Source organism: Ursus arctos, unplaced genomic scaffold (assembly GCF_023065955.2).
Source record: "Ursus arctos isolate Adak ecotype North America unplaced genomic scaffold, UrsArc2.0 scaffold_14, whole genome shotgun sequence".
Classification (NCBI taxonomy): domain Eukaryota; kingdom Metazoa; phylum Chordata; class Mammalia; order Carnivora; family Ursidae; genus Ursus; species Ursus arctos.
In genome coordinates, this window is record NW_026622808.1 from 16667427 (window position 1) to 16679830 (window position 12404).

Consider the following 12404-nt stretch of genomic DNA (forward strand, 5'->3'; position numbering starts at 1 on the left):
AGTTCCCTGGAGTTGGGTGCTTGTCTGTGACTTCAGTATAGGAAGAAAAGCGCCAAACATCCTTTCTGTGTTTACTACGGCTTTACTGAGAAAAGGTAGTGTTGAGCACCTACTGTGTACCAGGCATTCTCCATCCATGATATTTGAACACTGAGCTTTAATCCCTCATGATAACCCTTAGAAAGTACACAGCCTCGCTTTTACGTTGAAGGCAGGCACAGAGAGGTTGAGTCATTTGCTAGAAGTCACACAGCTCTTAAAAAGCATCCGACCTCTGGCTTCTGGGTAAGAGACCTGCAAATTCTTTTACCATTAAAAGCCTCATGGTCTCCATTTGTAAGATATGCGGGTGGGAGTGGAAGGTGGGATAGGGCCTCCAGACATGGGGATTTTCTAGTGTGGGGGAGGAGGCTGTTCCTCACCCTAGGATTCATGTATATTTTTAGGGAGCAGTATGGGTTTTTGCAAATCTCCCCTGCCCAATCTGTGAGGCAGAATCGGGGTTCCCACTGCGTTTGGCTATGTGAACAGCTTGGGGCAGCTTCTTGGTGTCCGCCAGGGTTTCCCAAAGCCTGGGTGTCCCAGTGTGAAGAAGGGGGTCTGTGCTTTCAAACATCAGGCTCCAGGTGCTGCGAAAGGACACTGAGGACGCGCTGGAACTTCTCAAGACGTGCGGCTTGTGGTGCCCCCACACCTCGGCTTCCCCAGAGGAGCCTCTGCACGAAGCCTGTGGTCAGGGCCTCCCTCAGCTGCGGGTTCGGCCGGAATCCTGGGGGCGGGGCCAGGCGGGTTGGGGGCGGGGCCCAGGCTCCTGCCTCGCCCCACCCTGCACCTGCCTTCTCCGCGCAGAACTTTGTCCCAGCAGGGACTGTGGAGGGACTCTGCCCAGAAGCTCTGCATCCCTGAGAGACCCGGAGGGGGCTCTCTGGGTCTCCGCAGGACTGGGGGTGGGGTGGCTAAGGAGCTCGGTGGAAGCATGCTGTGCCAGGGTGCATGGGGGCAGTTTGTTCCAGTGCGTGATGCTGGGGGAACCCCTTAGGGGCTGTGCCTGGGGATGGAGTCACTTGGGGGGCAAGATTTGGAGTCTGGGCCGCCCAGTGCGACACATTTTGGGGGAGGATGAGCCATGTTGGAGAGAGAGGAGTGCTTAGGTCACCAGCGAAAGCGGAATAAATCAGGTCGGGGATTCTGGAGGCTGGGCTGTCCCAGGAGGGGAGGAAGGTTTGGCTCTGAACGCAACGGGGGCGCTGTTCTACCAGGTGAAGGACTGACTCATTTTGGAGAGAGCTAGGCATTGTTGGAGGGATCGAGATCCTCTGGGAGCAGGGCCGGTTCAGGTGGGAGCGGGGGTTGGGGGGATGGGGGCGGGGAGTGCGACTCTGTGGACGTGGCTCTGGGGCCGGGGGCCAACCCTTTTGGGGGAGGAGAGCACTATTCCTGTCAACACTGTTGGCTCCGACTCGGACTTGGGGTGAGAACTCCCCGGGGGCCGGGCCGTCCCACTTTGGGTGGGACTCTGGGAGGCGTGGCGGGAGGCTCCGGTCCCTGGCCTGGTGGGTTTTTGGGTACCCGGTTAGAACACGCGGGGTGCTCGGGAAGTCGGGACCGTCTGGCAGCCGGAAGCAGAGCGAGCACTCACCTCGTAGGCGCCGGGTCGCCGCCTCACGGAACTTGGGCGCGTCTCGGGCCATCTGACGCGCCCGGTGCAGGGTGCGCAGCAGACGCTCGCAGCTCTCGTCCAGCGGCCCCGGGAGTTCCTCACCCTCCAGCAGGCGCACCGCGGGCACCACGTGCGGCAGCGCCACCTCGCCCGGCTCGCAGGGTCCTGTGCGGGGAAGGGCTCTCAGCTAGGCTTGGGGCAGAAGGGGGGTCTAGTGTGAAGAAGGCTGGAGACCGGGTCGAGGCGGACCCTAGGAGTAGAAGCCCAGAAACGCTGGTTGCAGCCTAGCACAGAGCTGGACTGGGTCAGGGGCGAGGCCCAGGGCGGGGGCGGAGCCTAGCACAGAAACAGGGGCGGGGCCAAGGGTTTGGGTCCCGGGACAGAGCCGGACGCGAAGGGCGGGGCCTAGAGCGAAGAGGGTGGAGCCTATGGTGAACGGACGGACATGCCGGGCCTGGGGCTGGATTAGGATCTGGTTAGAGTTGGTGTGGAGCGCCCAGTGATGCCACTCACCCGCGCCCTCATCCAGTGCCCGCATCAGCGGCTTCAGCTCCTGCTCGAAGGCTAGCGCAGCCTCTGTGTGGCTCCTTCGGAGCTGGCGCCACGTGCGTTCCAGCCGGGACACCTGGGGGAGGAGCCCTGAACGTGCTTCCTCTTCCCTCTTCCCCCTTGCCCATCACCTGCACTCAGGCTTCCTCCTCATTTCTGCTCCCCACGTACCTGGGGCATGAGCAGGGCGCCCATGACCGCGGCCAGTCCAGGCAGGTCCCCTGCCGCCCCCGGCCGCAGCGCCAGTGCCAGCTCCACCAGGCCCCTCAATGTGGCTGCGCGCTCCTCCAGCGGCCCCGCGCAGCCCAGCACGGCCAGCGCTCCCGCCAGCGCCAGCGCCTCGTGTCTGTGGAGGCCAAGAGCAAGGGTCTGGGGGCAGTGGGAGGTTTGTAACTCGGAGGTGAGGGGCGTGGGGGGGGGGGTAGCTTTGCCCCTCTCACCTCCTCCCTGGGGGTCCCTGAATGGGGGAGGTTTGAAGATCCTGGGGATTCCAGGTGGCTGGCTCACCTCTCCAGAAGTTCCAACCTCAAGCGATGCCCATGGGGAAGTGTGAGCAGCTCCAGGCCAGAGGCGACCCCCATGGCACCCCGCTGAGCCTTGGTCACTCCTAGGAGGCCTGTAGCCTGAGAAGGGCAGTTAGTGGGGAGGTCAATTGAGCAGAACGAGTATATGGATGTGAGGTGCTGTTGGGCCTTGGCCTGGCTTCATCCCCTATCTGGGGAGGTAGTTGACCAGGTAGTTGACCCACCTGGCAATCCACCAATAATAGGTGCAGGGCTGTGCTCCCAGGATGGTGCTCCAGGAATAGGTCACGGAGAGTACTCAGGACTTTGGGTTCGAGGGGCCGATTCTGGGGACCCAGCAGGCAGAAGGGGTTGTTAGGGGGCCAAAAAGAGACCTCGGCCTTTGGTCTTACAAAACTTCTGTTCTCTTCCTCCTCTTCCTCGTTGGCTTCCCACCACGGGGCCTCTGTCTCTGGGCTGCTGTAGCCAGGGGGGGTTCCTTGGGCACCGGGCACTCGGGGCACCAGCTCACAGTACGTTGGGGGGCGTCCAGATGCATCATGCAGCACCAGTGAGGGTGTTCGAGGTGGTTTGGTCGGTGCCTTGGCATGAAGCTGCCCATCGGAGGCCCTGAGGCTGTCGATGACAGACCCCAGAGGAGCTGGGGTCTTCATCAACACGGGGTCACTACCCATCCGAGGGAGGGCACATGTGGGCACAGCCGAGGCTCCTAGGGGTCAAACAAGAGGGAGTGAAGGGGGTACACAGAGAAGATAGCTGGATGGGGCGGGGGGCTTCATGGGCTACCATCCTCCTGGTTCATCTAGTCAATAACTGGGTATCTTGGTGTGGCTTTGAACTTAAAACTTCATTGATAGAAATGCTACACACTTATCAATGGTTTGAAAATGAACTTTCTTGGGGCGCCTGGGTGGCACAGCGGTTAAGCATCTGCCTTCAGCTCAGGGCGTGATCCCGGCGTTATGGGATCGAGCCCCACATCAGGCTCTTCCACTATGAGCCTGCTTCTTCCTCTCCCACTCCCCCTGCTTGTGTTCCCTCTCTCCCTGGCTGTCTCTATCTCTGTCGAATAAATAAATAAAATCTTTTAAAAAAAAAAAAAAGAACTTTCTTTGACACTTATGTATGAATTCTGAATACTACAGTTTAAATTTGAATTTTTTGTTTTTGCCCCTCTGATTGAAGATGGTAAGCACTGACGTACAAAATTAAATAGAAAAAAATAATGCAAAATTCACAAAACTACAAAAGTGTCAAAGAAACTGCATTTATCAAACTTTCAAATGATGTCTTTCATTAAGTTTGTGGCATGTTTGCTTCCGAGGTTATTAGAACTTAAAGCTGCACCCAGACTTTTGGGAGATGCTGTATTTACTGAGCATATAAATAGACCCTCTTATAGGGACTTAAAACCTTCCTATGGTTCTAGCTCTCTCTGAGTAAAGGCCAAAGTCCTCACAGTAGCCAAAAAAGTCCCCAAACCTGAGCCCCGGATGGTTCAGCTCCACTTATGTCCTTTTGGTTGAACGAATAGTTCAAGTTCTTGTTTTGGCCCCAGGACCTTTGCACTGGCTGTTCCTTCTGCCTGGGCCACTCTCACCCCCCAGATATTCACATCATTTCCTCCTTCACCTCTCAAATCTTTCTCCATGCGGCCTGTCCTGACTACTACTTAAAATGGTTATACTCCCAACCCCTATTCCCAATTGCCCTCTGTTCTACTTTTAGATTTTACCCCAAAGCGGACTTATTTTTTATTGTCAATGTCCATCTTCCGCCAGTAGGATGTTGGCACCACCTGGGCAGAGATCTTTGTCTTTCTGTTAGTGATACATCTCAGCACTTAGAACAGTGGCTGGCAGTGAGGATTCATGATGAATGGCGGGAGGGGAGGCAGGGCAGACGGGGCAGACAGGGCACAAGGAAAACCCTCTTTTAGGTAGGATGGCCAGGGTCAGCTACTTTGAGGAACTCAAGTTAAATGAGAAGGAGCCAGTCAGGAAAAGATTAGGGGAATGGGCTTTCCCATGGCCAGAACAGCAAGTGCAAAGACCCTGAGGCAGAAACAAGACTGTGGCTGGAGTGCGGAAGGGGCGTGGCCGGAGTTATGAGCAAGTCAGCCCCGGTCAGACACATAGAGCTTCTGGGAGTAATCATAAACTCCCCCATTTTTGAGCCCCTACAAAGTGCCTGTGGATTTCTTAATCACCATGACAATTTTGAAAGTCTTATTGTCCCCGGTTTCCAAGAGGTCAAGTCACCTGTGCAATATCAATCGGCCAGTGAGTGGCAGAGTAGTCTCCGAGCCACGTGCTGTCCTGGTAGAACCTTACCTGGTCCCGAGTGGTCTTCTCTTGACCGCCCCATGTGCTCCAAACCTGCGGGCTGACTGTCACTCCGCTTCCTAGCCCTGGGGGACGGAGATGAGGGAGATGTGTAGTCCCACCCTGAGCAGGGCAGCCCCCACCAATGCCCAGAAAACCTTATATCTAGTCACTCAGGACCAGTGGACCCCAACCCAGGACCCCAACCAAGTGCTCTACCCCCAGGGGACGCCTGACAGTATCAGGAGACATCTTTTGGTTGTGACGGCTGGGGGGTGGGGTGGAGACGATTCTACAGGCACTTAGTAGATAGAGGCCAAGGGTGCTGTTTGACATCCTAAGATGCACAGCACAGCCCCCCACAATCAATCCAGGCCCGAATGTCAGCAGCAGGTAGTGCGCACGTGGAGAAACTCCAGGCGTACCAGGTGTCATCGGAGAGGTAGAGAGCCTGTGATTACCTGGGCAACTCTATCCAAGCTGGGCTCTCTAGGAGGGTGTCCTCACTAAAGCTGCGTCGAACGGGTCCTTGCCGTATCACGGGCCTGGAGGCCACAGCCCCTGTGGCCTGGGACAGTGGACGCTGCCTGGTCACATAGCTGCTAACCAGGGAGGGCAGGCTTGGGAAACGTTCATCCTCCAGCTGAAAGAGGGCTGTGGGCCGGCCTGGCCGGGGACGCAGGGCCACACGGAGCACCTCGAAGTGTAGGGCTGAGCCCTGCCAGCGGCAGGAGATCACTGGGTGGCCCCCCCGGGACCTGGAGGCTCGAACCAAGAAGTCCCCATCTTGCTGCAGGAGGGCCTCAGCCTTCTGGGGATGGAGGACAGGGGGCAGGGGGCTTATCCATGAGCCTAGATCAGCAATTCCTGGTGATTTCTCACCCCCATCCCCCCACCCAAGAAAAGCCACCCCAGAGACCAAGTGGTTTTGTACCAAACCATTTCCGGGTTTCTCATGGGCACACCTCTGGAGTACATTTCCCAGGCTCCCTTGCAGTTAGTCATCATCTGACACAATCTGGCCAATAGGATGAGGGTAGAAGCACTGCTGGGAATGTCCAGACCTGGCTTACAAAACCCTCCTGCACAATCCTACAGGTTCTGTCCCCAGAGCCCTGGTGGAAGGCAGAGCCACAAGACAGAAGAGCTTGGGTCCTGACTGACTTCTGGAGCTCCATGTTCCGCACTCCTCAACCAGCTTGTACTGTAAAGGAACAAGCCCATAAATATCTGTGGTGTTTAGCCAGGGACATCTTGGGGATGTTTGTTGCAGCTACTAGCTGACACGGACTGATGCAACTTCCAACCTGAGTAAATGCACGAGGCTTGGCACACAAATATGGCTTCAAAAAGTGCCACCATTGGAGCCTTCCAAACTGATTGTGGCCTGGAATCCTCCTTTATAAAAATGTTCAGGCAGTCTTATGCCAGCTGTGGGGGCTAGTGTTAAAACAGGGGCTGGGGGCAGCAACACCACAGGGAAGCAAAGTGGAGCTGGTGATGGTGGCTGGGGACTGAACAATGCATATGGTGGACACACATGTAGCCTTTCCTACATGCCAGGCACTGCCGCGGGTATAAAACATATGAACTCATTTAACCCTTTACCAAGGTTAAGTGATAGATACCATCACCCCCATTTTACATATGGAGAAACTGAGGCCCAGATAGGTCAAATACCTTGCCCAAGGTCACACAGAACGTAAGTTGTAGGGCTGGGATTTTAACCACTAAGCAATACTGTCTCTCACAATTTGATTGGATGCCCAAGGTCCCAGGACTCCTGAGGGTGACAAATGAGTTGGAGATGAGGGTGGGGAGATTTGGGTTGAGAGAGAGATGCCAAGAGTGCTCAACACTGACTGAGCACTTACTGTGTGCCAGGGCCTGTTCTAGACCCTGGAGACACAGTGATGAATGAGCCCAAGGCTCTGCCCTACACTGTCTGGTGGGCAAGACACACAACAAATGCACTTGAATGAAGAAGATAGATAATGTCTAAGAGTAATCACTGAAGGTGATAAAAGAGGGAGATGGGGCCCTGGTGGCCACAGGTGCCCGGGATCCAGATGGAGAGACAAGCAAAGCCAAGGAGTTGGGTTGGGCGGCATGCCACGATACCAACCAACCTTCAAGACAGTCCCCAGACCCTCAGCCACCCCTTCCAATAGACCTTGACCATGAGTCCCTCACCCAGGACCCCAGCAATCCCCAGAAGTCCCCAGCAGGTCAAGGGTGGGAGAGGCTCCCCATCAGATGGTTCTGAGGCCCTGCAGGAAGGAGAGATACCTGACGGGAGAGGGGGCCGTGGTACCAGGGCTGGTTGGCAAAGTCCTCTCCATCCTGTGGCACCTGCATGGAGCTCTTGGGGGCAGACGGTGCAGGGGCTGTACTTTCAAGAGTCCTCAGTCTCCCACATCTGTAAAATGGGAATAATTATTCCCGCCTCTTAAGCTTCCTGAGTGGCTGGGTCAGCCCTTCCACGTTCCTCTTAGTTTTGGAGACGGCAACCCACATCCTATCAAACCTTAAAATGCAACTCTCTCTCTCTCTCGACATAGTCTAACATATAAACATATACTAAACATATAACATATAAACATATTCTAAATTAAACAAGTCACTCATAGACAAAAATATATATACATCAGATTTTGTTTATATATATATATGCTAGATTCATCTATACACATCATATAAAATTGGGCTATGATTAACTTTAATTTAGAATTGGTTGTGATCTCATGGAAACATTCATGCATTCACTGGGTTTTCTGCAAAGGGAGAAAACCTAGGCATTGCTTTCAAATGTAATGCAGTTTTTATGCACAGGACATGATGCTACATTTTAGAGACATTTCATTAACTAATTCACTCAAACGAATATTTAGGGGGCACCCACCATGTGCCAGGTGCTACTGGGCACTAGAGGCCCAGCACTGAACAAAACAGGGGCATCCCTGCCCCTGGGGAGCTGCTGTGCTAGCGGGGCAGACAGCAATTAAGAAGATAAATGAGCAGATGAAGGAGTAGATAAATCAGAGTTAACTGGAAAAATAAAGCCAGGGATGGGATATGAAGATTCAAGTGGTGGAGAGAAGATTTTCCATAGGGGGGGGCGCCTGGGTGGCGCAGCGGTTAGGCGTCTGCCTTCGGCTCAGGGCGTGATCCCAGCGCTATGGGATCGAGCCCCACATCAGGCTCCTCCGCTATGAGCCTGCTTCTTCCTCTCTCACTCCCCCTCTTGTGTTCCCTCTCTCGCTGGCTGTCTCTATCTCTGTCGAATAAATAAATAAATAATTTAAAAAAAAAAAAACGTAAAAAAAAAAAAAAAAGATTTTCCATAGGGTGGCCGGGGAAGGTGTCAATCAGTAACAACTGGGAGGATTTTGAGGGTGTGAGCCAGGTGGGTAAAGAACATTCCAGGCCAGAGCAAATTTATTTTACTAATCTCTAGCTTCTAAGCAGTCTGTGTGCACACTCAAGAATTCTTAAGTTGTAAGAAAATCTAACCCATACATGGCTTTCCAATGTAACACCATTTTAAAACATTTTATTATTTATTATTATATTTTTTAAGTAAACTTTGTGTCCAACATGGAGCTCGAACTCACGACCCTGAGATCAAGGGTGCTCTACCAACTGAGCCAGCCAAGTGTCCCTCCAATGCAATACCATTTTTAAGGACATTAAAAAGTCACACTTTGCAGAAACATCAGCAAACAGCAACTTGGCATTTGAAAATTCTTAAATTTTGGAGCCGATACACTTTGCTATTATTATGGTCAAATGTAGGTCTCTGACATTTTGGCACTCCCTTGATACTGTGCAGGCCTCAGGCCCTGCGTGTCTCAAGTGTCTGGTGGAGAAAACCTGCCCTAGATGGGAAGGAAGCAGGGGGTCTACTTCTCACTTCCTCCACCCCTAAGGTGTTCTGGGCCTGCTGGGGTGTGCAGCGAAATAGCACCAGGATTCTCTCATTCTGAGTCAGCAGGGCCTTGAGGGCCAGAAATGGGCAAGAAGTTCCCAGGCCCGCCCCAGGTGGCTGTAGGGGCAGGGAGCGGGGCAGGGACCTGGCTCCAGGTGCTGCATACCTGAACACCAGGTGTGTCTCCTGGATGCCTCTGTACTTCCTGTTTGTCAGCTGGGCCAGGCCAGCCTCTGTCTTGAGTCCCCCAACGTCAGCTTCCTCTGTCTCGTGCCCTCTTTAGTGGGCATGCAGGTGGGTCGCTGACAGGGCTCTGGTTAGTTTGGTGGAGAGCTCAGAGTGGGCACAGGTCAGACACAGCCCAACTAAATCACCCTCCTGCCCTTCATCCTTTGGAATGCTTTCTGGATATTTTTGGGCAGGGGAGAGAGGAAGGAAGCAGAATCAGGAAGAGGGCAGGGTAGGGGCCAGCATGGAGAAAAGAAAGGGGTTATTCATGCCCTAGAGACCACACCTATGTGCACACATGTGCAGAAGGGCAGCCGCCTACATACAGACACATGGACACAGTTAGACACGTGTACTCAAACTTGACATTGAGCAAACACTGATTGGTTGAGCGCTTACTATGTTCCAGGACCTGTTCTAGACCCCGGAGACCGAGTGATGAATGAGATCAAGGCTCTGCCCTGTGCTATCCGGTGGGCAAGACACGGAATAAACAGCACACAACGAATGAAGAAGATAATGTCTAGGAGTGATCACCGAAGATGTTAAAAGAGGAATGTGTGATAAAGAAGACTGGAGGAGGCAGCTACTGTAGATAACAGTCAGAAAGGTCTCTCCCACCAGGTGACACTGGAGCTAAGCCCTCAATAAAGGGAAGGAGACAGTCACGCAAAGTTTCGGAGAAAGAGCAACTCCAGATGGAGGGGGGGGGGCGGTGGACAGCAAGTGCAAAGGCCTGGGGGTGAGACAGAGCTTACTCTTTCCATTTTACAGCATCAAGGAAGCCATTGTAGCCAGAAGGCACTGAGCAAGGAGCTAAGTGAAGAGCAGCGAGGTCGGCAGGGGGAGACCCTTCTGGTGGACCCCAAATTCTCATCTTAGTGGGATGCAGTGGGGGTTACGGAAAGGTTTTAAATGAGGGAGGGGCACGATCTGGTTTGTGGTTTAAAAAGATTGCTCAGGCAAAGTGGAAGCAGGGAGGCTTTTCGTGTTGCACAGGAAACACGCTTAGAGGTGCACTCCCAGGTACGCCCAGGTACACGGACACGCGTGACGCACAGCGACCCAATCAGGCACTCGGCGACCCTTCCACGTCCGCTGCTGCTCGTGGACCGACACCCAGATTCTTCCTGCGGGCGGGTGGCCCCACCTGGAAAAGAGAGGACTCCCCCCACCCCAATAACCCCAGACCCCGGATGTGCCTGGGGCCCCTCACTCACCTGGGCCGGGACCTGCGGAGCTAGTGAGAGGCTGGAGCCTGGCCGAAGCCGGAGGCTCTGCAGCTCCGGGCCCCTCCCTCCCCGCCCCAGTCGGCCCCACCTTCTCCGGCCGCGCCGGGTAGGTTACCGAGCCAATTCACCTGGCCCCACCCCCGAGGACTCCGCCTCCGAAGGTGGCCTCCCAGGCTCTCACCCCGCCCTCTCGTCCCCGCTCCACCCCCTTACTGCCGTTCTCGGCGCGAACCACGCCCCCTTTGGAGAACCTCCCTCCCATAAACCACACCCTCTTGGGAACTCCGTCCGTCCCTTCCAGGGCACCCCCCCACCCTGCAGCCTAGAACGTCGTCTCGCCCCCATCGGATGGCCACGCCCACACGCCCGGGCCCCTCTCTTAGTCCCGCCCCTTAGAGCTCAGGTTCTCCATACCCCGCAGGCTGGTCCTAAGTACCCCGACCCCTTGGGATGTGGGGAAGGGTGTCTCTCTCCACCCCGCCCCCGAGTTCCTCGCGGGGACACGGCGGCCCCTTACAGGCTCTCTTGCAGCGCGGGGGTGGCGGCTGCTGTGACGTAGAGGTGCGCTTCCTCCAGACCGTCCCCTTGGGTTTCCGGGAAGGGAACTCCAGTGGGTGTCGGGTTTTGTGGAGACAGATGCGGGAAAACACGACGGCCTCCCCGCCCCGTAACAGCACGAGGGAGATGAGCTAGACTCTGGGGGATTATGGGGCGGGGGGAGACATTCAGGTGGTTTCCTTGGTGGGAGGAAGGAGGTGGGTGGGGGGCTTCCATCATGATGCTTAGAGCAAGCATGAGGAGGTTGGGGGAGTGGATCTGGAACAAGAGGGAGGACGGTCTGGCCACGTTTATTGAGGGCTCGCAATAATAACAACAGCGTTGAAAGCAGTGGCCGCAACTAACACTTTTTGAGCGCTTACTGTGTGCCAGGACTGTCCTGCTTCCTTGGCCTGCTTCAACGCATTTAATTTTTACAACGACCTCTCAGTGAAGTAGGTACTATTTCCATCACCCCCATTTTCTAGATGCAGAAACTGAGGCACGGGACAGCTAAGCCATTTGCCTACGTTGACCCGGCTTGTGAGTGGCGGAGGTGGGATTCATACCTGGAGCTCTGGAGCGCCATCCTGCCTTCCTCGCTTTCGTCTGTGCAGCCCCACAATTTCTGATCCCTACCATAATTCTAAACGGTGAAGGTTACTGTGACCCATTTCACAGATGAGGAAATGAGCGCCCAGGATGGTTGGGGATGAAAAGCTTCGGTGCCTGTGGGATCGCAAAGCTGGTGATTTCCAGGCTCGGCTTTCCCCCCGTGAATGTGGAAGAGACTCCAGGCTCAGGAAATACTGAGGGGAGTGTCTTTTCCTTGACCTCCTCCCACCTAGTTTTAGAAGGTCAGAGGGTAGGGGGTATATCTACTGAAGGAGACTAGCGCCCCCTAGTGATCAAATAATTAAAAAAGAAAAATCCAAGGGGCGTGCCTCGTGAGATGGACGGGGGGAGGGGAGTCTACTCAGCCTGGTGGGGTGGAGGTGGGAAGAGAGACCTTGTAGACAAAATGATTTCAGGTAGCGATAAGGTCTACGAAGACAGTAAATGTTTGCTAAACGAATGGATTAATGAACGACACCATCGAAGTCTGTAAGGAAAGAGATGGTGGTGGCCAGGGCCATGGCAATAAATACATGAATTTGGGGATGTTAGAGGTAGAGCAAAAAAAACTTTCAACCATTTATTTATTCATTCAACAAGTACTTACGGAGGATGTATTTATGCCAGGTGCTGGGAACATATGAGACAGAGATTTCTAAATAGACAATAAAGAAATATAATAAAATGTCAGGTTTGTTGGATGGTGATCAGGGCTTAATGTAGGGAGATGGGAAAGAAAGTCTGTGATTTGAAATGGAGAGATTTGGGAAGATTTCATGAAAAGGTGACATTGAGCAAAGAACTGTT

At 54.2% G+C, this 12404-nt stretch overlaps 1 protein-coding gene across 4 annotated transcripts; it reads right to left on the minus strand.

The window, feature by feature from the left end:
* Nucleotides 1-62: 62 nt before the first annotated feature.
* On the minus strand, nucleotides 63-10499 carry SH2D3A (SH2 domain containing 3A). 4 transcript variants are annotated; one of them, XM_057311454.1, is made up of 11 exons: nucleotides 10434-10485; nucleotides 9152-9389; nucleotides 7347-7476; nucleotides 5519-5868; nucleotides 5067-5143; nucleotides 2958-3442; nucleotides 2717-2832; nucleotides 2381-2555; nucleotides 2174-2285; nucleotides 1640-1825; nucleotides 63-769 (listed from the first exon to the last, which is right to left on the minus strand). In XM_057311454.1, exons 3-11 carry the CDS (start codon nucleotides 7413-7415, stop codon nucleotides 609-611), a joined length of 1731 nt encoding a protein of 576 aa, XP_057167437.1. In that variant the 5' UTR covers nucleotides 7416-7476; nucleotides 9152-9389; nucleotides 10434-10485; the 3' UTR covers nucleotides 63-608. The 4 variants fall into 4 exon arrangements, with proteins under 4 accessions (XP_057167437.1, XP_057167438.1, XP_026337005.1 ...); XM_057311455.1 differs by lacking the exon at nucleotides 9152-9389 and having other exon boundaries at nucleotides 10434-10499; XM_026481220.4 differs by lacking the exon at nucleotides 10434-10485 and having other exon boundaries at nucleotides 9152-10345.
* Nucleotides 10500-12404: the final 1905 nt, after the last annotated feature.